Source organism: Cetorhinus maximus, chromosome 7 (genome assembly GCF_964194155.1).
Source record: "Cetorhinus maximus chromosome 7, sCetMax3.hap1.1, whole genome shotgun sequence".
Classification (NCBI taxonomy): Eukaryota; Metazoa; Chordata; class Chondrichthyes; order Lamniformes; family Cetorhinidae; genus Cetorhinus; species Cetorhinus maximus.
Window position 1 is genome coordinate 18768413 of NC_135885.1, and position 26465 is coordinate 18794877.

Consider the following 26465-nt stretch of genomic DNA (forward strand, 5'->3'; position numbering starts at 1 on the left):
TTATAAAGCATGAAACGTAAATGGTACTTGGCGATTTATTTCTCTCTCTCAAATACAGCAATATTGTTTAAAGCGAAAAGCTCAATATAAAGTTGACTTAAATACAGATTTTGACATTTACTTGTTCGTTATCCTTCAATAACTTTGAAGAATCGAAAAATAGATGTTGGTATTCAGAGCGATTGGGATGTCCTTGTACATGAAGCAGAAATTGTTAATATGCAGGTAGAGCAAGCAATTAGGAAAGCAAATGGTAGGGTTAGCCTTTATTACAAGGGGTTTGGAGTACAAGAGGTAAGAAAGTCTTGCAGTAATTATTCAGAGCATTGGCACAACCACACCTGCAGTACTGCGCACACTTGTCCTAAAGGGGGAGAAACAAAAGTTCATTTAATTGATTCTTAAGAAGACAGGGCTGCTCTGTGAAGAGAGCTTGAATAAAATTGGCCTATATTCTCTGGAGTTTGGAAGAATGTGAGATGATCTCATTAAAATATATAGCATTCTTAGAGGATTTGGCAGGGTAGATATTGAGAGGCTATTTCACCTCATTGGGGAATCTAGGACTAGGGGACATAGTTTCAGGATAAGGAGTCGGCAAGTTAGGACTGAGATACTCAAAGGGTTGTGAATCTTTGGAATTCTCTACCCCAGAGGGCTGCGAACTCTTAGCCTTTGAGTATATTCAATGGACTTTTGGGAATTAACAAAATCAAGGGAAATGGGAAAAGGGTGAGAAGGTGGATTTGAGGTAGAAGTTTAAGCCATGACCTTATTGAGTTCATGGGGGTCATGTGATCTTCTCATGCTCTTATTTCTTATGTTCCGATGATTTAAAAAAAAACTTTAGCACAGCTGCTAGAAGATAAAGGACAATATTCACTCAGCTTAACTGGTAGAACAGTAGTGATGCAGGCTGGAGAATATACATACATTGCACATGCTGAGGCTGCACAATCCAAATTCAGCTCACAACTCTTGATAAATATGAGGCACCAAACCCAAAGTTTTTAGGAGAGGCTGAGACATTCAAGTAAAGTTTTACTCAAAGTATTAAAAGCTGCAATAGGTAAGTCAATAGAGAGACGTAATCATGTTATTGTGAAATATGGCGTGCAATTTTGTTTCTGTGGAGAATTTTAATTTTGGTTTTGCTCTTTTTAAACATGACAATATCAATCACCTTAGGGCAGAATTTTCTGGATGGCGGGGAGACGGACTGGGAGCGGGTGCAGACCCGATCGCTGCTTGCGATCGGGTCCGTGCCGCCATTTTACGTGGGCAGGCCAATTAAGGCCCACCCAGCATACTTCAGGACTCCCATGCAAAGCGGGAGTGGGCGGGCGGCGGCAGGCGCATTCAACCCACCGGGTCCAATAGTGACCTGGCAGCCTGTAAAAAGGAAGGCCTGTGGCAGACTTGTAAAGGCTACTCACAATGGCTGGGCAAAGGGCTCTGCAGAGAGGCAATGGAGGTTATGCAAATCTGGAGGGTAGGCCATTGGGGCAGGCCAGGCCGGAGGGTAGGCCATCGGGGCTGGCCAGGCCGGAGGGTAGGATGGAGGAGGAGGGGGGGGGGGGGGGGGGGGGGGCACCCCCCCGCATCTCCCCCCCCCCCACCCTGTTTTTCTGATGAGTGCCTTGCTGCCCTCCTTGAGGAGGTGGCAGCACGGCGGGAGGTGCTGGTTCCCCAGGATGGGAGGAGGAGGCCCCCTCACATGACGAAATGTGCCTGGGAGGAGGTGGCGGAGGTGGTGAGCTCCCGTGAAGTGGTGCGGAGCACCTGGACCCAGTGTTGCAAGCGCTTCAATGATTTGTTGTGCTCTGGAAGGGTGAGGACAATGTTGGCATTGGTCACTCAACCCAGCAGGTTGGCTCTTCCCCCTGCTGCACCACCATCTCCCCCAACCCCAAGCCTGAGTGTAGTGACTGCACTGAATCATTGACAGCACGTATCCTTTGCTGGGTGGCCAGCAGATATTGTCCATGCTGAGGTCAGTCTGAGAGGGTGGTGAAGAGATGGGTTCTGCGCCCGTAGCATGTGGTACACTGAGACCCATATGATTGATTTGGGGGCAACCTGGAGGAGCTGCACCTAGGCATTGTGCTGGAACTCCAGGACATGTCCAAATCAGGGTGATGACAAGCTGGGAGGGGGGCTTCAAGGTGGCGTGGCAACGACCCATCTGCTGCCCTCTGCACTCCACGTGCTTGCGCCTCCTTGCTATGGAAGGATATACCATGTGGTGCCTAATGTGATGTAGGGTGGGGTGGGGAACAGGCCTAGCATCTTTGTGTGAGTGTTCGGCAGCAGCTGGGTGAGGAGGCACTGGAGCCCTGATATGTCCCACTCTGGTTGGTGTGGGCCGTGTGCGAAGAGAGTCCATGTACAATTTATACTAATCAATACTCTTCCCTTGTTTTCAGGAGAAGAATGCTCATAATGCAGCAGAGCGTGTAAGGACTGGCGGTGGCCAGGCGCAGTTAACCATTCTCAGCCGGTTTGAGCAGGAGGCCCTGGATTTGGATGCGCCCAGGTCCACTGGTGTCGGTGAGGCTGGGGTGCCACGGCCAGGTATTTACACCCAACAGTGAGGTCAGCATTGTTCTCCCAACAGCCATAGCAGTGCTGAATGTTCAGTGATTTAATTTTGCAACATGGCTTGACCATTGCTTATGGAAGGTTAAGTGCATAGTGATCTGGGGGACATGGATGCACTTTGTCATTGTCTCCACGTTAACTGATCCAATGTCCTTGTTCTTCCTTTCGGCAACAGTGGAGCAGGGTCGGGAGGAGGAGCAGCAGAGGCCCTCTCTCACACCTGAGGACCCTGAAGTCTCACCAGCTTCACACCATCTCTGCCAGGCAGGCACCAGCAGAGATACTAGCACCTCGGTGGGAATTAGAACATCGGCTAGTGTCCCGGGGCACAGCGGTGAAGGCACTTCACAGTCACTGGAGGAGCTGGCAGAGACAGAGAGTGCCCATGGCACCAGCAGTTAGAGGACTGCAGGGGACCAGGCACACACTCAGTCGGTGCCTGATGATGAGCCTCTGGAGTCGTCCGCGATGCAGCAGCTGCAGGAAATGCGGCCGGGTGTTCAGAAGCATCTGGGGGAGATACATGAGCCTATGCTTGGCTTGGTCTCTGTGGTGGAGGAGTCTACATGGACAATCGCCGAAGTAATGAGCCTCATGTCCAAGCGCAATGCGTCCTTCATGGAGAGAGTGGCGACTCTCGTGGAGAGGCTCCTCTAGGAGACCTGTCAGGTCTTTCTGGGGATGCGCTCTGACCAGCAAGCCCTCACATTGGCTTTGACCTCAGCTGGTCAGTGCCAGTGTGGGAGATGGCGTGGACACCAAGTTTCCCAGCTTGGTGCCCATCCATCCACGGTGAGCAGGGAGGTCCGAAGCAACCTCACGTCAGCTCAGTAGCTGCCTGTCGTCTCTGCGAGCTCCTCTCAGGGCTCCGGAAGACGGCGGCAGCTCCTCCACCTCTCTCCCAGTGACTGTAGCAACAGGTGAGGCTGCGACGACTGGGGAGATTCCAGCTGTGGAACTGGTAGCTCCCTCCCAGGCGGGGCCAGCACAGGCTCCACGGGCCAGAGGACGGCCGCAAGGTCATTGAGGCCAACAGGACAGCAGAGTCAGCAGCCTGTCTCAGATGCCACTCCCAGCGAGGGGGTAACACCAAGACGTAGCACCCGGAAACGGAAGCATAAGGCACCTTAGGCATAGCACGGGTTTATCACTGGTGCTTTTGTGTTGGCCCGAGATGAGGATTTTATCTTTTGCTTTGAATTGGAACACCCTTGTCATTTTGTTTCATTAAATTTCTTTGCTTGTGATATTAGATTCAGACATGTGACCATGGGCTGAGGGTGCCTCTTTTCTTCTGCATGTGTATGGTTTCCAAAAATGTTAGGAGTGCTTTGTGGGACATTCAGTTTTATTAACAAGGCTCTGAGTTACTGTTCCTAACCTGGATGATTTGGCACTAAGATATCGAGTATGGAGCCTACAGCCCAGGCTTGTCCTGGAGGTCCATCTGGTGGTGTGCTAGCTGAAGGTTCATGGATTAAAGCCTCCCGGGTGTCCCTGCCTCCCTGGACTCATAGTGTGCAGCCGCCTTCATTGTCCACTGTGTCCCCCCTTTCCAGCGCAAGATTGTGGAGAGCGCAGCATACAACCATTATCACTGAGACATGATCTGGGGGGTACTGGAGTGCGCCCCCTGAGTGGTCCAGGCATCAGAAGCGCATCTTGAGAAGACCGATGGTTCTCTCCACCACAGCCCTTGTGGAAATGTGGCTCCTATTGTACCACTGCTCAGCCTCTGTTCTTGGATGGTGCAGTGGTGTCATGAGCCGCCACCTGAGGGGATAGCCCTTGTCACCCAGCAGCCATCCATCCAGCCGGGCTGGAGCACTGAAGAGCCCCGGTACCTGGGAGTGTCTCAGGATGTAAGCGTCATAAGAGCTGCCTGGGTACCTTGCACAGACTTGTAGAATCAGCATCCTGTGATCACACACTATCTGCACGTTCATGGAGTGGAAGCCCTTCCTGTTGACGAAGGTACCGGGCTCACCTGCTGGTGCCTTGATGGCCACATGTGTACAGTCTATAGCACCCTGGACACGGGGGAAGCCAGCAATGGCTGCGAAGCCTATGGCTCACTGTGTCTGGCTTGCTTGGTCCCAACGGAAGTGGATGAAGGTCAATGCCTGTCTGAACAGAGTGTCTGTAACCTGCTTGACACAAGTGTGGACGGCTGATTGGGAGACACCGCAAAGATCACCCACTGACCCCTGGGAGGAACCAGGGGCATAGAAGTTGAGGGCAGCTGTGACCTTCAGAGCCACAGGCATGGGGTGTCCACCCACACAGGTAGCAGAGATCTCAGGGCCTATCATCTGACAGATAGAGTTGACTCTTTCTTGAGAGACGGAGCCTCCTTCAGCACTGCACCTCAGACATATTGAGGTAGCTGCTTCACCGCCTGTATACCCTGGCAACAGGATAGTGACGTCTTCTGTGACCCCTTCTGCCTTGGTCTACCCCTTGGCCCTGCGCCCCTTGTGCCTGCGCCTGTCCTCCCAAAGGTGGCTCTCCTGGAGGCTGAATGTGCACACCTGGCCTCCTCCCGCTTCTAGCCCTCCCTTCCTCCTCAGGGCAGGTGCCTCCGGTGGAAAGTTCAACTCCCAGTCCCAGGCTATGGGGAGGCCTCCAGAAACCTGCAGGCCCAAAAAAGATTCCTCACTGCAGAGTGCTGACCTGAGGGTTAAGAGTCCAGACAAAGCAGCTGGTATGCGTTTTGAAGTATTGCAGATCACACAGGCAAGTTTCAAAAACTTTGAAAAATCAATAATTGAGAGAGCACACTCACAACCCCAGTGAGCTCTCTTACCCCGCCCGTGGATGAGGTTTATACAAGTGTGCTCTACCCGCCTGCCCGTTGCGCCCGTGCGCTGACCCGAAGATCGCACGGGCGCCGAAAAATCGGCGTCGATTGGTGAGTCAAGGGCCTTAAGTGGCCCGTTAATTAATGGCGGGTACGCAGTGGATAACATCGCGTGCGCGCCCAACGAAATATCGCGATGGCGCGCGGTGACATCGGGACGCTCGCCCGACGTCATCGCGCGTCATTTTTTACCCGCGGACCTGCGGGGCCCGACCCCGCACGCCAACAGGAAAATCCTGCCCTTAGAAAAAGTAATGGATCAAAAATTTTCGGATGAAACATTTTCAGCTAAGTATTTTGAATAATTTTTGGGGTGGGGTGGGGTGGGATGGGGAAGAGTCACTTCAGTGGCCAGGTTGTGCTATCACACAGTGATTCCAATTCACTGTCGCATCTAACTGAACAATCTAATTATAAATGTAACCAGAGTCACAGAAAAGGGATTATGTACAAATGTTTCAGGTAGTTCAAAACAAAAGGAATGTGAAATCTGATAGAGAACTACTCGTCTGAGAATTTTCCATGTTAAGTTATAGATGTCATTTAGGATCGCTGAGTAAAAGGAGACATGCTGGGCAGAATTTTATGCTGGCGGGATTATTCGTTCTCACTGAACTCAATGGACTTATGAATGGCAGGGCCATAAAATTCCACCCACTGTTTAAGTTTTTTGTCCTGCACTGTGGGGAGATGATAGCATGGTAGCAATGTCACTGGACTAGTAATCCAGAGGCCTGGGCTAATGCTCTGGGGGCATGAGTTCACTTCCCACCAAGGCAGCTGGTGGAATTTAACTTCAAATGATAAACCTAGAATCGGAAGCTACTCTCAGTAATGGTGACCATGAAACTATAATCAACTGGTTTAAAAACCCACACTGTCCTTTGGGACCATCCTTACCTGGCCTGGTCTACACGTGACTCCAGACCCACAGCAATGGGTCGACTGCCCTCTGAAATGGCCTAGTAAGTTCACTCAGTTCAAGGGCAATTAGGGATGGGCAACAAATGCTGCCCTTGCCAGCAATGCCCACATCCCAAGAAAGAATAATAAAAGAGCTAATCAGGGCAGAATCGTAAGTACACCAAATCACAAAGGGAACAACATAAGAAGAGGGTGCTGATTGGTTGGCAAGAGGACTCTGATTGGTAGAGGCATTGACATGGAAAATGCACCAGGGAGCAATTAACTGCCAAGTTTTTGTTCAAACTCAAACAAGCCAGTCAACTCTGAGTGGTTTTGCCATGGGAAGTGGACCAGTAAATCCCCTAACCTTTTGCTTAGTTCAAAAAGGCACAATGCGTGGACATGTTCTTTTTGTTTACAAAGGACAGGGCCCTGTGTGTGAATATATGTAGATTATAGCACGTCTAAGTGAACCACACTTCAAGCCCGACTGATAACGTCAGTCATTTAATGAGATCCACCTCAAATGCCTTCTTCGTATTTAATCTTTACTCAAAGTTCATCTCCTTTACATTTGGATTAATTCTTGTTACCCTTCTATGCACACTCTGCAACGATTGCATATAAAATTTGCAAGAGGAAGACCAGAACTCTACGCAGTATGACTGAACTTGTGTGCTCTATAGCGCCAGCAGAACACCATCATTGTATTTTTGTTAGCCAAAGCTTTTAATGGATATGGGGCAAAGGCAAGTATATGGAGTTAGGTCGCAGGTCAGGAATGATCTCATTGAATGGTGGAACAGGCCAAGGAGATAAAAAAGCCTCCTCCTGTTCCTATGTTCACATTTACCTGTACAACCCACTCACCCTGATATCTTTTGCTTTGTCTCAGAAATAAAGCTGGAAAAATACAAAACAAAACGGCACTTACGTCCATAATAAAAAAAATGAACAGCTTGATTTTCCATTGGGAAAGTTTGATGAAGGACTCTTGTTTATAACTTGACTAGAAGTACTGAGCAGACAAAATCTTGGTGAATGCATCATAATGTCACTATACTTGGTGTCCAGAACAATGCTCACCCCATTTTGAATGAAACCGATGGTTGTTAAGGTTATATTTTCGTTGCTGTTACCCTCTTATTTTCCAATGATGCCCGTCACAGTCCTTGATTAAAATCCTTTTCAGTGTTAAACCTCACAAACTTTGGAGACAATGCTCTTCTCAAACTAGAAATCGCAGGACCGTTTGCAGAAGACCAAATTCGCAGGAATACAGAGGAGTACATCAACATTCGAGTTGAACAGGTTGAAGATGGCGGCGGAAGAAGGAGACGTCGTCAGCAGGTCGTAGTATTTTGCAACCTTAATTCTATTTCCCTCTAGACAGTTGGGGTCATGCGACTTTCAAGACTCCCTCTAGTCCAGCTGGCCCTGTTGTGTACTCACTGGTGTGTTGAACACTACCGACCCTACCATGTTCTGGATTGCAAGCACTGACCAACAAGAGTGCGTTTGTTACTGCGCAATGAAGTTAAAGCCCTCACAGGGTATTTGAAGTACAATTCAAATCAAAAGAAATTGTAGATGATAGAATAACATTAACAGCATTCAATCATCAAAAGTTCGCCATCATGGCTTGTGCCCTCTTCCCACTGCTAATTGTTGCTAAGTGGCAAAAACCCTGTCCCAAAGCCTCTGGTAATGCTGTTACTGACCTGGGCATAAGGAAATACATGAGAGTGGGGTAGCTTGCCTCATTCATTCAGCAACTGTCCCTAGCTGCATACATAAGTGATCAGCTAAGTTGGGATGGGGGGGTGCGGGTGGGTAGGGGGAGGAAGTGGGCAGGGAGCTGGGTGACCAGTGTCAAAACCTGTGCCATTTAATTCAGTCGGACAATGTAATTATCATCCCATGGTTTTTCCCATTGATCTAAAACGAAAAGTTATTCCCGCAAAGCTATTCAATGCATCTCACGTGCTGTCAGCTATTAACTTGTCATTAAGGTTTCCATTTTGTTCAAGGTCACTCTAAGTATAATACTTTAAAGGGTTAAGTACAACAACTACCTGACATTGGTTCATATTGGAAGAATATTTTCATGCACAGAAATTCAAGGGTTTGAATCAGGTTGACTGTCTGTTTTACGCTTTTCACAGTTAGTACACAATTGGACCATTCCATTAAATCCACAAAGGATTCAACTCATCAAGACAAAGACTTTTGAGATGGCTAGCAGGTAACTATTTTACTGTGTTTGTAATGATTTATCTTCTTTCTTAGCTGGTGGCCCGGTCAAAAGAGAGCTCAAGTGTAATTAGGAGTAAGTGTAGAGTGTTTGACTGGGCTTCACAAAAAATAGCCTAGACTGCTAGCTGCCGTATTACATTGCTCTCTGCGCCCTGATGAACGGACACCCTCCCTCCTCCTACCTACCTTTTCTCTGGGTGAGTTTGGCCTCTGGACTGTGGTTGATGTGGGTCCCCATCTTCTGCCCGCAACTCCCTGGGTGAATAGAAAGGAAGACTTGCCTTTATGTAGTACTTTTCATGACTACTGGACTTTTCAAAGCACTCTACAGCCAATGAAGTATATTTGAAGTGTAGGAGGGGAAAAGAAGGGAGGTTGATTGCTTTGTGTGTGGGAGGAGGGGAAGAGGGGGACTGATTACTGTGTACAGGGGGTTGGAGGAAAGCTTCACTGAGTTTTCTGTCAATGGTAATATGGAGAGCATGGCTGAAACCTACATGAGTACATATAATATTTTTACAAAGTACTTTAAGGACACAGATTTTCATATTTATATGATGTATTATTTATTATATATTATATATAATTAAATATGAATGTTACTATCCTGCTTTATTGCTGTTTTGTTTTTGCTGGGGTCAATTTTCAACTGTTAAACTGGGATCATATTAGAAAATAGTTTGGGAAGCACTACTTTATGATATAAAAATGAGACATTAATGATGGTACTGCGACTCTCTCTCAAAATGGACGCCGATTGGCAGGACTTTTGAACAATTGAAGAGCCTAACTGAGCCCTAAGTGGGGACACTGGAATTTATAGTGATATATAAGGACTTTAGGAACCAGGACTAAATGGTCAATGACCAGAGGGCACTGATTTAAGGTGAATGACAAAAGAACCAACGGTGACATGAGCAAAAGCTTTTTTACCCAGCGAGTGACTAGGGTCTGGAATGCACTGCCTATGAGTGTGGTGGAGGCACATTCAATTGTGGCTTTCAAAAGAGAATTGGATGAGCACCCAACGATAGAAATATTGCAGGGTGACATTGAAAGGATGGGAGAGTGTGACTAGCTGGGTCATTCTTGCAGAGAGAGTTGGCACAGATAGAAGGGGCTGTAACCATTCTGTGATTTTATTTATGTCTGCATACCTTGATTCAATTACCCCTCCCCACCCCAGTTAAGGTGATGACAACACCTGTTCTTGGGTCGCTATTTCCAATGCCATGGAGATCGACAGTAATATGTTTTCAAAGTGTTTGGGCTCAGTCACACCTGACAATCTGGGTGGCTAACTTGTACAGCACTAATGGAGCCAGTCTTGAAAGGAAATTTTAAAAATCTCTTTCACGGAAAATGGGCATCGCTGGCTTGGCCAGCATTTATTGCCCATCCCTAATTGCCTTTGAGAAGGCAGTGGTGAGCTGCCTTCTTGAACCACTGCAGTCCCTGTGGTGTAGGTACACCCACAGTGCTGTTAGGAAGGGAGTTCCAGGATTTTGACCCAGTGACAGTGAACAAACGCCAAATTGTTCCAAGCCAGGATGGTGCATAGCTTGGGGGTGATCTTGCAGCTGATGGTGTTCCCATGCCTCTGCTGCCCTTGTCCTTCGAGGTGGTAGGGATCACGGGTTTGGAAGGTGCTGTTGAAGGAACCTTGGCTCTTTGCTGCAGTGCACCTTGTAGATGGTACACGCTGCTGCTACTGTGCATCGGTGGTGGAAGGAGTGAATGTTGAAAGTGGTGGCTGGGGTGCCAATTAAGCTTTGTTGCTTTGTCCTGGATGGTGTTGAGCTTCTTGTGCATTATGGAAACATAGAAACTAGGAGCAGGAGTAGGCCATTTGGCCTTTTGAGCCTGCTCTGCAATTCAATGTGATCATAGCTGATCCTCTATCTCAACGCCATATTCCCGCTTGCTCTCCATACCCCAGGTGTGGTCTCACCATGGCCCTGTACAACTGTAATAAGACATCCCTACTTCTGAACTCAAATCCTCTTGCAATGAAGCCCAACATACCATTTGCCTTCCTAATTGCTTGCTGCACCTGCCTATTTACTTTCATTTGCTGGTGTACAGGGATATCCAAATCCCTGTGTACATCCACATTTCCCAATATATCGCTATTTAAATAATACTCTGCCTTTCTGTTTTTCACACCGAAGTGTATAACTTCACATTTATCCACGTTATACTGCATCTGCCATATGTTTGCCCACACACACAAATTGTCTAAATCGCCCTGAAGCCTCCTTGCATCCTCCTCACAACTCTCAACCCCGCCCAGTTTTGTGAGGATTGGAGCTGCACTCATCCAGGCAAGTGGATGCACTTGTGCCTTGTGGATGGTGGACAGGTATTGGGGAGTCAGGAGGTGAGTTACTCTCCCACAGTAAGAGCAGGAGTGTTTCCTGGTCAGCCATACTGCAGAAGTCAATGGCAAGCTGCTGTGGTACTTTGCCAAGCATAATCGTAGTCCAATCCAATGGAAGTCCATGGTTGCCAATGCCCTCTTGGGGGATGGTACCTGGAGGAGGAGGAGGAGGAGGAGGAGGAGGAGGAAGGGGCTTTGGTGCATTACTAAGTTACAAGTGTTATATTGCTGTTATTAACCATGGTGACTGCACCGGCACTTAAAACACAGAATATCACAGATATCGTTGACCAGTGATTGCACTTCTTTTGCAGCAATGAAATTGGTGTAAATATACAGGCCTTCCTCAAGAACAACGAAATGGTTCCAATCTCCATTCGTCACCAGTATCTCTATGCAAACGTTGAGACTCAAGTTGCGATTGCATCCGTCATTTTGGCTGGAGTCTACGCACTTATCATATTTGAGGTAAATTCTTTCGGATCATCACTTGACCATTGCATTACATTCTGTTCCATGTTAGAGAGTGTAAGATATAGTTGCAAGGTTAACTTTAATTTAATAAAAATTCTATTCATAAAGATGGAATTGTAACGTTCTGATTTAATTATACAACTCATTAAAGCCAGTTACAGCAAAACGTCTACCGATTCATATTGAAAATCCCAGTCCATATATAAAGCAGTGGAACATGCAACTGAATGGCTCTGTTTATAAAATATTTATATCTATGGTAAAATCAGTCTGTGGTATTGTACCAGCTCAGACAGTACCCTGGGCTGGTTATTCATATAGGTGTGGGAGAGGTGAACTGGAGAATAGGTTCTGCATCCACATAGACAACCATTTGTGCCTCTATGTGTGCTGCCCTTCTGTTTAACAAGCCAACATTTTCAACAGGAAGAAGGAAAAGCTGTGATTCAGGAGGGAGTGTAAAGATGTGCACTGTGGCCAGTACAAAGAAAGGCTGGAGTGGAACCATCTCTTGGAGATGATCCCAGTAACTAACATTCAGGGCTCTGGCAGCTCTTAATATATTAGAGAATTCGGAGAAGTCTTGGCTTAAACACTTTGGCGGTGCACAAGCTCCAAATCTGTGGTTTAACAGGTTTTCAGTCTTTACACACAGACTGAATTACACAGCTACAGAATTACCTTGTTTGTATGTTGCAAACGACTATGTACAGTGTCACCGAACTATGCAGAACATTTATTACACCTCTCTGTATGTATCTGAATATAATGTGACTTTGCATGCACCAGGATCCATCCTGATATGGACATTTTTTTGTTGATAATAGTAAAGGAATCTTTTAGTGAAATATTTGGATATATAAGATTTATTGAGCCCTATTGTTTTAAATTGCTTTGCGGTAGATCTCAACTTTGTGTGATGGCATAAGATACGTGATAGCGAATTGACAACCCACCTTACATTACTCCCAATGTCTATTTCAGTTGGGACAGATGTAAAAAGTTGTCATTTGTACCTATACTACACAACCACAGAAAGTCAGGATCACCCCCTTGAGTAGCCTACGGTGTCACCTTTGACAATACTGAACTAGTTGCGCCTTCATTACCTGTCTGATTCCCAAATATTTCCTGTTTCCAATATGTACTAAATTTAATTGCCATGGACCTGAGGGGACTACAGAAACAATTGCATTGTTCTGATCTGAGTAACAAAGTGAGACTGGTATACCTCATAAACAAAGAACTGTTGTTTCTGGAATGCATTGATAATTACCAGGTTTTTAAATTTATTTGGAATGTGGGCATTGCTGACTAGGCCAGCATTTACTTCCCATTCCTAATTACCCCTGAGAAGTTGGTGGTGAGCTGCCTTCTTGATCTGCTGCAGTCCATGTGGTGTAGGTACACCTACAGTGCTGTTAGGAAGAGAGTTCCAGGATTTTGACTCAGCGACAGTGAAGGAATGGGTGATATATTTCCAAGTCAGAATGGTGCGTGACTTGGAAGGGAATTTGCAGTTGGCCGCCTGTTCCCATGCATCTGTTGCCCTTGTCCTTCGAGGTGGTAGAGGCCATGGATTTGGAAAGTGCTGTCTAAGGGGCCTTGGTGCATTGCTGCAGTGCATCTTGTAGATGGTGCACACTGCTGCTACTGTGCACAGCTGTGGAAGGAGTGAGTACTGAAGATGGTGGATGTTTTGCCAATCAAGCGGGCTGTTTTGTCCTGGATGATGTTCTGCTTCTTGAATGTTGTTGGAGCTGCACTCATCCAGGCAAGTGGAGAGTATTCCATCTCACGCCTGACTTGGGCCTTATAGTTGGTAGACAGGCTTTGAAGAGTCAAGCAGTGAGTTAATCTCTGCAGAATTCCCAGCCTCTGACTTTCTCTTGTAGTCGTAGTATTTATATGGCTGGTCTAGTTCAGTTTCTGGCCAGTGGTAGCCACCAGGATGTTGATAGTGGAAGATTCAGCGATGGTAATATCATTGAATGTCAAGGGGGGATGATTAGATTTTCTCTTGTTGGACATGTTCATTGCCTGGCACTTGAGTGGCATGAAATGTTACTTGCCACTTGTCAGCCCAAGCCTGGATATTGTCCAGGTCTTGCTGTATTTGGACATGGACTGCTTCAGTATCTGAGGAGTGGCGAATGGTGCTGAACATTGTGCAATCATCAGTGAACATCTCCATTTTTGAACTTATGCTGGAAGGAAGGTCATTGATGAAGCAGCTGAGGATGGTTGGGCCGAGGACACTACCCTGAGGAACACCAGCAGTGATGTCCTGGAACTGAGATGATTGACCTCCAACAACCACAATCATCATCCTTTGAGCCAGGTATGACTCCAACCAGTGGAGAGTTTTCCCCTGATTCCCATTGACTTAAGCTTTGCTAGGGCTCCTTGATGCCACACTCAGTCAAATACTGCCTTGATGTCAAGGGCAGTCACTCTCACCTCACCCCTTGAGATCAGCTCTTTTGTTCAGATTTGGATCAAGGCTGTGTTGAGGTCAGGAGCTGAATGGCATGGGCGGAACCCAAACTGATCACCAATGAAGTTGTCAAAGCCTGGTTCTGTCTCCTGGGAGGATGTACGTAACCTGTCTGTTCAACTTCATGCAAAGCCTTTTGTGCCTGTGCTAAGATGGCAATAACCTGTTAACTGCATAATGGGGCATCTTCTGAGATTATTAGATTCCTTTACTTGTAGCTGCATGCAATTTCTGTGCAAACTACAATGATCCCAACAGATTTAGGAAGACTGCTTAATGTTGGAGAAAAGCGAGAGTTATCTGGGCTAGTTCCTGGGGCAGTGCAATTGCAGGAACTATTTTTTCAGCTCAGAAGGTGAGAAGAAAGCTGGCACAGTGTGTGCTATGGAAATGGAAAAAATAAAATCGCTGTTGCAGTTTGAGGATGGTGCTCTGTGATTGTTTAGGAGCTTTACCCTGAACCTGGGTTCATATTACATTGACCTGTAATTACTTCATGCTGAATGCCCAGAAGAGAGAATGTTTTTCCGTTGTCAACCTCCAAGATGACAAGAAAATGTCTCCTTTTGCTGCATTTCATTGGTTATTCAAGGTAACAAAGCAAACCGATTTTCTTTTTTTCCAGGCAGCATGCTGTTTTATTTTGAGAATTTTCAGCTTTATTGTCCTTTCAAGCCCCACTCCGGAGACTTGAGCGCAAAGATCTAAGCTGACGCTCTCCTGCAGTACCAAGGGATTGCTGCATTGTCAGAGGTGCCGTCCTTAAGATGAAGATTGAAACTGAAGCCCAGTCTGCTCTCTCAGGTCGATGTGAAATATCGCATGGCACTATTACATAGAAACACAGAAACATTGAAAATAGGAGCAGGAATAGGCCATTTGGCCCTTCGAGCCTGCTCCGCCATTCAATATGACCATGGCTGATCCTCTATCTCAATGCCTTGCTCCCGCGCTCACCCCATACCCCTTGACACCTTTGGAATCTAGAAATCTATCTATTTCCTTCTTAAATATATTCAGTGACTTGGCCTCCACAGCCTTCTGTGGTAGAGAATTCCACTGGTTCACCAAACTCTGAATGAAGAGGTTTCTCCTCATCTCAGTCCTAAATGGCCTACTCCGTATCCTGAGATTGTGATCCCTTGATCTAGACACCCCCCAGCCAGGGGAAACATCATCCCTGCATCCAGTCTGTCCAGCGCTGTCAGAATTTTATATACTTCAATGAGCTCCCATCTCATTCTTCTAAACTCCAGTGAATACAGGCCTAGTTGGCACAATCTCTCCTCATATAACAATCCTGCCATCCCAGGAGTCGGTTTGGTGAACCTTCGCTGCACTCCCTCTATGGGGAGTATATCCTTTCTTAGGTGAGATGACCAGAGCTGCACACAATACTCCAGGTGTGATCTCACCAAGGCCCTGTACAGCTGCAGTAAGACATCCTTGCTTCTGTACTCAAGTCTTCTTGCAATGAAGGCCAACATACCATTTGCCTTCTTAACTGCTTGCTGCACCTGCATGCTTGCTTTCAGTGATTGGTGTACAAGGACACCCAGGTCCCTTCGTACATCAACACTTCCCAATCTATCACCATTTAAATAATACTCTGCCATTCTGTTTTTCCTACCAAAGTGGATAACTTCACACTTATCCATTTAACACTGCATCTGCCATGTATTTTCCCCACTCACTCAACTTGTCTAAATTGCCTTGATGAGCAAGGGAATTTGTATCCTGACCAATATTTACGACCAAATCTCCAACGTGGGAGTCAAACTCACGACCTTCTGACCCGGAGGCAAGAATGCTTCCATTGAGCCACAGCTGACTTCTTATGATGTGGCTTATTTCCACACTTTACAGTACCTGTACTGACTGACCCATTGAGAAAATCTGAATGTACTTTTGCCTTTACACCAGCCTGAATTGTTGAAGCACTTCACAAGACATGTATTAAAGCATTTGCTCTTTGTCTGGCGTATTAGAGAATTGAGCTGTGTGATGTTGCATCTTTTTATTATGACAGACAATAGTGGCAGCTTCCTACAATAGGTAATGAGAATGTGAAGTAAGAGTCACGACTCAGAACACTATCCCTCAGCTGACAGCCTTTCTGCATCTTGCTGATTACCCCTAAGTAGTCCATCATTGAGCACCTTATGCATAAGTGAGCTGCATGAGTAATAATCTAAAAAAAAATTGCCTTTGTACAAAGGTACTTGTTCAGTGGGGGAGAGTATCATCTGCCAAAATATTTTTGAGTTAAAGCTGTGAGATCCTGATAATGTACAATTCTCAAAGCTGGATGTGGTGATCCCATTGGATTTTTTTATTCCTTAACAAAAGGTATTCAACAGGCTAGATATTCTAAATGGAATGTACATGTTAGTAGAGTCATTTCTTTTGACACTTGCTGCTTCTGCATATTTTATAGACATTTAATTCTGCATAAGATTATTAAAAATTAGCTGTGGATTTTCAGTTAAGGATATCTTCATGTGCCATTTAGATAAGAATCAGACCTCCTGAAAAGCAATTGGAATTTTGTTGTAATATTTCATAGCTCGCTTTACCACATGCATTTGTCATTTCAATTATTTAACCGATGGTTGTTTGAGTAGGGTCAAAGTTTGTTCCTGGAATTGTCAAAGCTTTTAAACCCAGATATTAGCATTTGCTTTTAGATCAAAAGCCTAAATCATGTTTATTTCATTCAAACCAACAAGGAGATCTGTAATCTATAATATGCTTTACAAACTGAGGCCCTTGGTAATGAATAAATTTGGGCAGGTGATATTCAACTCTATTTTCTGCAATTACTCAATTACATTGATAAAAATGTTGCCTTTATTTCAAATTTACTTTTCCTCCCTCAATATATTATTATATTTTATTCCCAGCGTAAGCAAGTCTGTAAAAGCTAGAAATTACTATGAGTGGTAATAACAGAGTGAATGTTAACATGTGATAGGAACATTACAAAGAAGGGGAGGTCACTCAGCACTTCACGTCATTCAGTTAGATCAAGGCTGATCTGCACCTCGACCCCATTTACTGACCTTTGCCCCATGTCCCTTGGTACCTTTGTCTAAGAAGCACGTACCTCAGTAAAAGCTCCAAGCGTCCACAGCCTTATATGGGGGATAGGGGGTGGGAAACAAAGCTTCAGATTTCTACTGCCCTTTGTGTGAAAACTGCTACCTGATTTTGCTTCTGAATGACTTGGCTCTAATTTTAAGATTGTTGATCTCTCGATCAGAATAAATCGTTTCTCTAAATCTACTCTATTCAATCCTTTTCATATATTTAAAACACTTTGATTAGGTTACACCTCCACCTTTGTAAGATTTTGGATTCTGGGTCACAGATACCTAAGATAGGTAATGGACTATTTGTAAGCAATTTTAAGACAGTTTATTAAGAAGCAACAGTTTAGATATGAGGCATTAACTAATTAGACAGAAAAAGTATACAACCTGTGATGGTTGAGAGCGGTTTACTGATCCCAGAGGATGGACGGACAGTTGGCACAGAGTGTATGTTGATCTCAGTAGCTTGTGATAGCAGCACTCTGCCTTCTAGTCGAAGTGTCAGGGAACTCTGCCCTCAGTCTTCCTCCTGCTCCTCTTCTTCTTCCGCTTCCATCTGAAGAAGTCGGCTGCCTGATGAGCACTGCCAGCTCACCAGGATCCCCCCCCTCACCATGACCCGCCCCCTGCCCCTGAGCACGTGGGGGCTGGTGGCTTACCCAGTGTCGGTCATCTATTTAAATCGTTCTAACAAATGGATACAGGACAGGTACCCAAGCTGTCAGGGTGGTTACCTCACCCCCTGTTTGTCACCCTGCTTAAGGTCAGAGCTTTAGTTTACATCTAGTTATGTTGAGGGTCATACCCTGGTCCTTTCTAAGGACTTGCGTAGAGTCCTACTCCAGGGTTTAAGCACAAAAATCAAGGCTGATGGTGGAGCACCGATGGAGTGCTGCTGTCAGAGGTACCATCTTTTCAGGTGAGATATCAAACCGAGGCCCTGTCTGCCTGCTCGGGTGGGTGTAAAAGATCCCATTGTGCTATTTCAAAGAAGAGCACTGGAGTTTATTCCCAGTGCCCTGGCACATGGACACAATTCTGCCATGCCAGCCCAACAGAGATACATTTAGAATGAACATTGACTAATAGTTTAGTGGAGTGAAACAGCATTGCACAGCAGCAACTGGAACAATTGATTTGTGCTATGCCATACGATGCTGTTTTTCAGGAATACAGACTGCAAATGAATGGTGCCCCCAAGGACATTCAAAGTAGGAAAGGAAGCTCACAGGATTCTGTTATGAAATCTTATGCCACAATTCTTCCAGTTGGATTTAAGACTAGAAATTACTGTAGCAGAAGGAGTGGGAGATCCCTTAATGTGCACAAGGCACCATCTTACCAGCTTAGGATTGTCAACATGGCAGCCTGAACTAAAGGGACCTTGATGTTTCCAAAGACTGTTTAGAGATATTTGCCTTTTTAGAAAGCTATTTAGTTAGGTTTTATACTATGCAGAAAATACCAGTCTAGTACCTTACACCTTTTATATGCAAAAGCATATGAGCCAAGCTTATCCAACCTGTCCTCATAATTTAACCCTCTGAGCTGTGGTGTTATGCTGGTGAATCTGTAATGTGCCCTTTCCAAGGCCTATATCCTTCCTGAGGCATGATGTCCAGGACTGAATGCAGTATTCCAGGTGGAGTCTGATTGATATTTTGTGCAACTGAAGCATAATTCTTCTCCGTTGTATTCCGCTTTGTATTCCAGTCCCCTTGTGAGAAAGGCTAACATTTCCATTAGCACTTAATTGTTTTTGGTTCTGGTGATCTTTTGGCCTCTCACTGTCCAAAATGAGCTGTTAACCCATAATGCCTCTGAACGTCACATGAACATATTAAGAAATCTTCCACTCTTTCTGCTACAGTAATTTCTAGTCTTAAACCCAACTGGAATAATTGTGGCATATTATGTATTCCATGAGATTTCATAACAGAATCCTGTGAGCATCCTTTCCTACTTTGAATGTCCTTGGAGGTACCATTTAGACTCTTCTCCTTCATTCAGCATCAGTTGCATTGCTTTAGTTGATCCACCTATAAAGATTGTCCCAGTTGGGCTGTTTACTTATATTCTCTCAAGACCTACAAACATTTGCAGCCCTTTTCCATGCATCATATGGCATAGCACAAATCAATTGTTCCAGTTGCTGCTGTGCAATGCTGTTTCACTCCACTAAACTATTAGTCAATGTTCATTCTAAATGTATCTCTGTTGGGCTGGCATGGCAGAATTGTGTCCATGTGTTAAGGGTACAGGGGATAAACTCCAGTGCTCTTCTTTGAAATAGCGCAATGGGATCTTTTACATCCATCCGAGCAGGCTGATGGGGCCTTGGTTTGATATCTCACCTGAAGAGACGGTACCTCTGACAATGCAGCACTCCATCGGCACTACACCATCAGCCTTGATTTTTGTGCTCAAACCCTGGAGTAGGACTTGAACCTGGAACCTTGTGATGCAGAGACAAGAGTGCAATGGCTGACATGGGTAAGAAAATTGGGGAATGGGAGAAAAATGTACTTAAACAAAACATCAGACTCAAATGTAAAAGCAGAACTAAAATCAGGACTAGTGGTTACTTAAAACAGAATATTGACACCATGGCTTCTACTGCACTTGTCAGTCAAGCAATCAACACCTCCTGGTGGTTTATTTTGCTGTACAACCAGGCCTCAGCTTCCATTTAATCATACTGTCAAGACAGTGAATTTAAAGTATGTTCTGCTGTTCCAATGAAACACGTCCAATATGCTTCAGTAAAGCTCAGTGAGAAATCTGTTTTCAGTCCTGCCTATTACATCTCCAGCTGAATACAAGGGCCGTGGGTCACTGTTGCTATAGGAATTAATTGCACAATCACATGCGCCAAACCACAATTCTGGCTGCCTCTAGCATTATGTAAACATTAATGTGTGTATGTTCAATTTAGTCCACTCACCACGCATTACCTGAGCGCACATTAATGCTGTTCTATTGCAGATAAAATATTTAATGGTTTGGTAGGTGGAATGGTTGACCACTTGAGGGCAGTGTACATTGAGGTTTGGAATAAATGGATTTTTCATGAGCCTAATGCAACTGCAAGAGCTAATAATCAAAATGTTGAACTGTGCCTTGGCCAAAGTTTTCATTATTTTTAAATAATGCTAGTAGCACTGAGTTGGTTGTTAATGCTCAAAGCCAAGGGCAATCAGAGTGATTATAGGCTTGATTCCTGACCTAGGCCATGTCGAGCGTGGTTTCCAGTGGCTTGTATGTGGATGGAAAATTAGAGGGGAGAGTCATGCTTGTGTGGTATCTGACACCACCTGGCAGGTATGACAGGAATAAGAGCTACGCAATCAATTACAAGAAAGAATCCAAAGCAGAAATTGAGGTAAGGAATGGGAGCTCGCAGAAGTGTGTGTTAAAGCTGGGGGAAAATGTGGCAAATTGGATGGGATTAGGGAGGGAAATCCAGAGTGCATGGGTATAATGGCTGGTGGTTCTACCATCTATGATGAAACGAATGGAGACAGAACTATAGTGCATTAGGTATAGCAAAATGGAGGGTAGGAGCTGGACGTGCTGGATGAGCTTGGGGAAGTAGAGTATGGAGGGAAGAGCGATTTGTAAACCAGACTGAGAATTTTCATACTGATAAACTGTGCACCCTCTACTGGGTTCTGGTGCTTCTGGGACTGCAAGGAGACCCATGGACTGGCTGGCAGCTATTGAGGGCTGCCCCTCCTCCCACCGAGGAGGCCCACTCTCTGCTTGTTTAGCCCGCTGGCAGTGCATTTGGCTGCGGGGCGGGCTTCTTTCAGGTACATTGAATGCCAGCTGACTCTTGTCAAGCAATGCGACCCCCCATGAAATCTAGCCCCCAGTGATTGGTGTATTTTACTTTGAGATCCCTTTGTTTCCTCAACCCCAACCTTATTGAATTTTTAAGGAGGTAACAGAGAGAGTAGAAAATGGTGATGCAATAGATGCAATTTATCTGGACTTTCAAAAGGCCTTTGGATGAGGTGCCCCATAATAGACTAATGAATAAAGTCAGAGATTGTGCAGTCATGGAACAAGTGGAGGAATGGATTGCTCGCTGGTTTCAAGACTGCAAGCAGAGCGTAGGAATAAAGGGTAATTATTCAGAGTGTGTTCCACAAGGATTGGTGCTGGGACCACTGTTGTCCACAATTTACATTAACAATTTGGAATTTGGAATCAAAAAGACAAAGTAATTTTCTTCCTACCTAAAAGCTTAACTGTGTTCAACTTCATTTGCAAATTATTTGCCCATCTTGCAAATTTGTTAATGTTCTCCTGTAATATGTTACAGTCCTCCTCAGTATTGACTATCCCCTTAATTTGGTGTCATCAGCAAATTTAGAAATTGTGTTTTTGATTCCAAAGTCCAAATTGTTAATGTAAATTGTGGACAACCGTGGTCCCAGCACTGATCCTTGTGGAACACACTTCCCACCTTCTGCCACTCTGAATAATTACCCTTTATTCCTACACTCTGCTTGCAGCCTTGAAGCCAGCGAGCAATCCATTCCTCCACTTGTTCCCTGACTCCGCAGTCTCTGACCTTATTCATTAGTCTATTATGGGGCACCTCATCCAAAGGTCTTTTGAAAGTCCAAATAAATTACATCTACTGCATCACCATTTTCCACTCTCTCTGTCACCTCCTTAAAAATTCAATAAGGTTAGTCATGCAAGATTTTCTCTTTTGAAATCCATGCTGGCTATTCATTATTGTATTTCTCTCCTTTAACATAAAACCAGCTCTTTCTGCCTACCTGTGTAGATAAGGTGAGATCAGCCAACTAAGCAACGTGTGGAGAATTGAACCTATGACTTTCTGGTCTCTGTGCATCACTCTGCACATTCATGCAATAAACCATAAAGTAAGATTCCGTATAGCCTTGTGATTTGCTTATGTGGGTTACATAATCCAGCCAGAAATCTTCCTTAAAAACTGGCCTTTTCCCTCAACAAACACACAGCTCCATAAATAACATAAAAATGGTTTGGAAAATGAATCTCTTCTCAATGATGTTCTCACATTCTCAGTTATACTGCCTCTTGGTAGTTGAGAAAGGAGAAAGTTACATATTTTTTCATCATCCTCAATGCTTCAGGTCAGATGGAAGTAACAGGTCCCATTGTGAACATCTTTTGACAGACTGGTCCCAAGCAAAGGTATCAATTAAGGCTTTGCTGCCAGTTCACCATCTCCTGATTTATGTGGCTGAGTTCAACCGTGAACAATATCAAAGGAGCAATTTATCCTCCATCATTCACACAGCATGGACATAACACAGCAGTGGGAGTATGGCATTTTGGTTCATCTCTTCCATCAGTTATCCGCTGAGGGAGTTTGTGTATGGTTGAAGCTTACCAGTAGAGATGACCCAAAAGAAAGACAACTCTTATTGATCACATTGCCTTGGTTAAGTAAAAGCCTTTGGTATTGATTTGAATGCATTTGGAACTGACTGATGACAACAAAAATGCTTTTGAAAAAGGCAATGCCCTATTTAGTTGGCCTGCACAATATTGGCCAAAGTCCTAGTAATGGTCATACACCAACATTTGTGTATTAACTAAGAAAGCAAAATGCGTCTGGTGATGAGCAAGGCACTGAGTTCCATTTAGTGCAGGAAAATGCTCTGCAGTTTCAGAAGCAAAACGCAGCCATTTAAAGTGCACTGAAAAGACAAGCAAAACGAATACAAAAGCAAAATTCTGCAGATGATAGAAATTTGAAATAAGAACAGAAAATGCTGGAAATACTCAGCATTTGTGCAGACCGAAACAGAGATATCATTTCAGGTCGCTGACATTCCACCAGGTCAACAACCTGAAAGACTGGGCAGAATTTAATATGGGGAGGATCCGCCATCAGCAGCGAAATCTGGCGCCACCCCTGCCGATCAGACTTCCGGGAGTCCCAACGGAATAAATTTCCAAATTGACAGCAGAACCCTGCTGCCGTGGCTCCAGGCTCCACAGGGCATGTTTAACCGCTGCACCTCCAACTGTGGGATGGATATCTGCAACCTCCCCCCTCCCCCCACCACCCACCACCACCAGGAGCTTCTGATCATTCGGAGGTTGGCAGCTCTGCAGTACTAGTGCCACAGAGAGAAGTGGCCACTGCTGGTATTGCAGCAGGGCCTTCTCAGAGGATGGCCGATGGATCCCCAGAGAGAGGTAAGTGTGGGCGAGATGGGGGTTGCGCAGGGTGGGGGGTGGGGGGTGCGGGTTGCAGACAGGGTAGGGGGTGGTGGCTTCCTGTGGGACACACCCTGCCTGATGCTGAGTCCCCTGATTGGGCACAGAGTGCCTTTGAACAAGGGGCTCCCCTCTATGAGGTTGCAGGCAAACCCAATAGGGTTTGCTGGGTGGCATCCCTAGATGGCGGGCCCCTGTTAGCAGCGGTGGGATGAGACCCTATGTAAGTGGCCACTTAAAGGGTCTCAATTGGCCTCCGGGTGGGAAGACCACCCACAAGTCCTCCCTCCTGTCTTTAATCAGAGGGAGGTGGCAAGGTAGCTGGATCTTCATCTTGCACTCTCTTGCCCCACCCCCCCCCACACCAGCTGGCCTGCACACTCAGAGGTGGTGATGGGCTGTCTACAAATGGGTGGCTTGCTGGGCTATTTAAAATGGCATTTAGCAACATTGGTGTGGATCTGGTGCCACATGTAGGCCAGACCTGGTAAGGATGGCAGATTTCCTGCCCTGAAGACATTAGTGAACTAGGTGGGTTTTTATGACAATCTAGTAGTTTCATGATCACTGTTAATGAGACTCAAATTTTATTGCACATTTATTCATGAATTGAGCTGCCCTGGTGGGATTTGAACTTGCATCTTCAGAGCTAATGTCCAGGCCTCTGGATTACTATTCCAGCCACGTTACCTTTATGTTCTCGTATCCCGACCTGAATATTCCCAGCAGTCTCTGGTTCTATTTATTTAAGCAAAACTCTTGTTCTTAAGTGAAAGAAAAGTGCAAAGTACACCTTGAGCACCTCTACCATTGTTGTGAGAAAGCCTTTACATGTCCTGCTTCAGACTGGCTAACTCAATGTGGGCCTGTAAATTCGAACCTAGGACCCAGCAACTGGTTAGAATGTGGTATTGCCTACCATGTGGGGTAAGTTGAGGCATTTAGAGTAGATACCTTTAAGGGGAAGCTTGATAAATAGTTGGAGCAGATAGGAATAGAAGGTTATGCTGATGGGTTTATATGAAGAATGGTGGAAAGAGGCTTGTGTGGAGCATGAACATTGGAGTAGACTAGTTGGACCGAATGGCTTGTTTCTGTATCATAAATTCTATGTAATACATGTGCAGTATGTGTAAGCGTTACAGAACATCAGAGCCCAGATCTCTGAAGAGTGACTAATTGTAATGAGGACAAATAGCAGCTAACCAAGCACCATCATTATTTGGCTGCTCCTGTGGTGTGTCTCATCAAGTTGTGTGTGTGAAGTGGGTTCAGTTTATTTCTCAGTCAATTTCATGTTTAAAATGGTGCTCCTTTTGTGTCACAGCATCTGATGCTCTATTCATATGCACTTCATTTTGCCTTGATAAATACGACGCAGCAACCCTACAAATAGGAATTGCTCGGTGATCTTCCTTTCTCACTACTCCGTCGTGATATTTTGACATGCCAACGTTTTAGCAGCGTTTGTGCAGCAAAGGCTATGGGCAGGATTTTGCCCTTGGCTGGGGCGCTCGGCGGAGCGGGCGTGGGCGGTTGGGAAGCCGACCGCTGTCTGCGATTGCACCGTGATTTCACGCGGGTGGGCCAATTAAGGCCCACCCAGCGTGGAACGTGAGCGGCAGTGCTGAGCGCTGCCTTTGAGGGTGGTGGGGGGGGGAGGAGGGGGAGTGGGCCTAGCGTGCAGCTCATGTATGCATGAGAAAGAGCGCTTCAATCTCCCTGTGGCACGGAGCTGCCTCAGGGAGATGAAGTGCTGTTTAAAAAAAAATAAAGGAAATAAAAATGTCATAAAACATGTCCCCTCTGTCACATGAGCTGGGACATGTTTTTAATTAAAAAATAAAGTTTTTACTTGATTTTTATTTGCTTTAGGAAACCTCATTCCGCCAGTGGATCAGGCTTCCTAAAAAATGCAAAGGCCGCTTGGCCTTTTCGTCTGCCCGCCAACCGTTAGGTTGGATGGGCAGCTTAAATTTGAATTTAATTTGCTTTTTAATGGCCTTAATAGGCCTTTTAATTGTTGGCGGGCGCGCAGCTGCTTCTGGCGGACGCCCGCCGAACGAAATATCACGAGACTGCGCGATGACGTCGGGACGCTCGTCCGACATCATCGAGCGCCATTTTACGCTCAGGCGGGTCGGCCACACGCCCGCACACCGAGCGCAATGTTCTGCCCAATGTTACGGTGTTGCATGGTTACAAAGCACAAATCTATCTGGGTCTAGCCTTTTGAGCAACGAGTGGGCCTTTGAGGAATTCGGAGAAACTACGCTGAGCCAAGTTTAAAAATCCTTTCTGCATGGTGACTGGGAGAAAAGCATGTTTTATTCCTCAATTTTAATTCAGCTTCAGTTCTGAACAGAATAGTGTGAACGGCCACCAAAGTCAGTACTAGTATTGTGCCTGACAGTATGAAACTTAATTGTTTTTTTCCCAGTTTTCTCTCAGTAGGCATTGCCTTTTTGTTGGGGTGAAGCAGGAGGGAGGGTGCAGCGGAGTTTTATGGCCCCGCCTGCCATCAGGTTTGTCCGCTCCCGCCAAAAGTCAATGCACTTTTGGCTGGGCCACTGAATCTCCTGCGGAGGGTCCCACCATGACAGGGCCGGAAAAACCCGGCCAGTGGGTGGGGGTCGGGGATACGAACTGATGGGATTCCTCAACAGGCCTCTGATACTACAGCCAAGTGGCTGCTTTTGAAGTGTGAGCGTAGACGCTGAAGGAACACTTTTTGATGCTGATGAATGTATGCTATTAGGGTGCAGCTCAGGCCATGAATGCACACACTGGTTCCCTGCCTTTGATGTGCATTATATATTTTTAAAATTCATTCATGTGGGCTTTGCTGGCTAGGGCCAGCATTTATTGCCCATCCCTAATTGCCCTTGTTCAGAGTCAACCACATTGCTGTGAGTCCGGAATCACAAGTAGGCCAGGCCAAGTGAGGATGGCAGATTTCCTTCCCAAAAGGGCATTAGTGAATCAGATGGGTTTTTATGACAATCAACAATGATTTCATGGTCATCATTAGACTTTTGATTCCAGATTTTTATTGAAATCAAATTTCACCATTTGCCATGGTGAGATTTGAACCCTGGGTCTCTAGAACACTAGTCCAGCGACAACGCCACCGCTGCACCTTAATTACCATTGGCTGCTTGAATCAGT

The 26465-nt window shown here is 45.6% G+C and overlaps 1 protein-coding gene across 2 annotated transcripts in view; it reads left to right on the plus strand.

The window, feature by feature from the left end:
- oca2 (oculocutaneous albinism II) overlaps positions 1-26465 on the plus strand; it is a 573569-nt gene that overhangs the window by 208740 nt on the left and 338364 nt on the right. For both annotated transcript variants that reach the window (XM_078544815.1, XM_078544816.1), the window contains exons 7-9: positions 7560-7717; positions 8533-8612; positions 11318-11471. In XM_078544815.1, coding sequence (XP_078400941.1) covers positions 7560-7717; positions 8533-8612; positions 11318-11471 — 392 coding nt within the window. The remainder of the gene's footprint in view (positions 1-7559; positions 7718-8532; positions 8613-11317; positions 11472-26465) is intronic.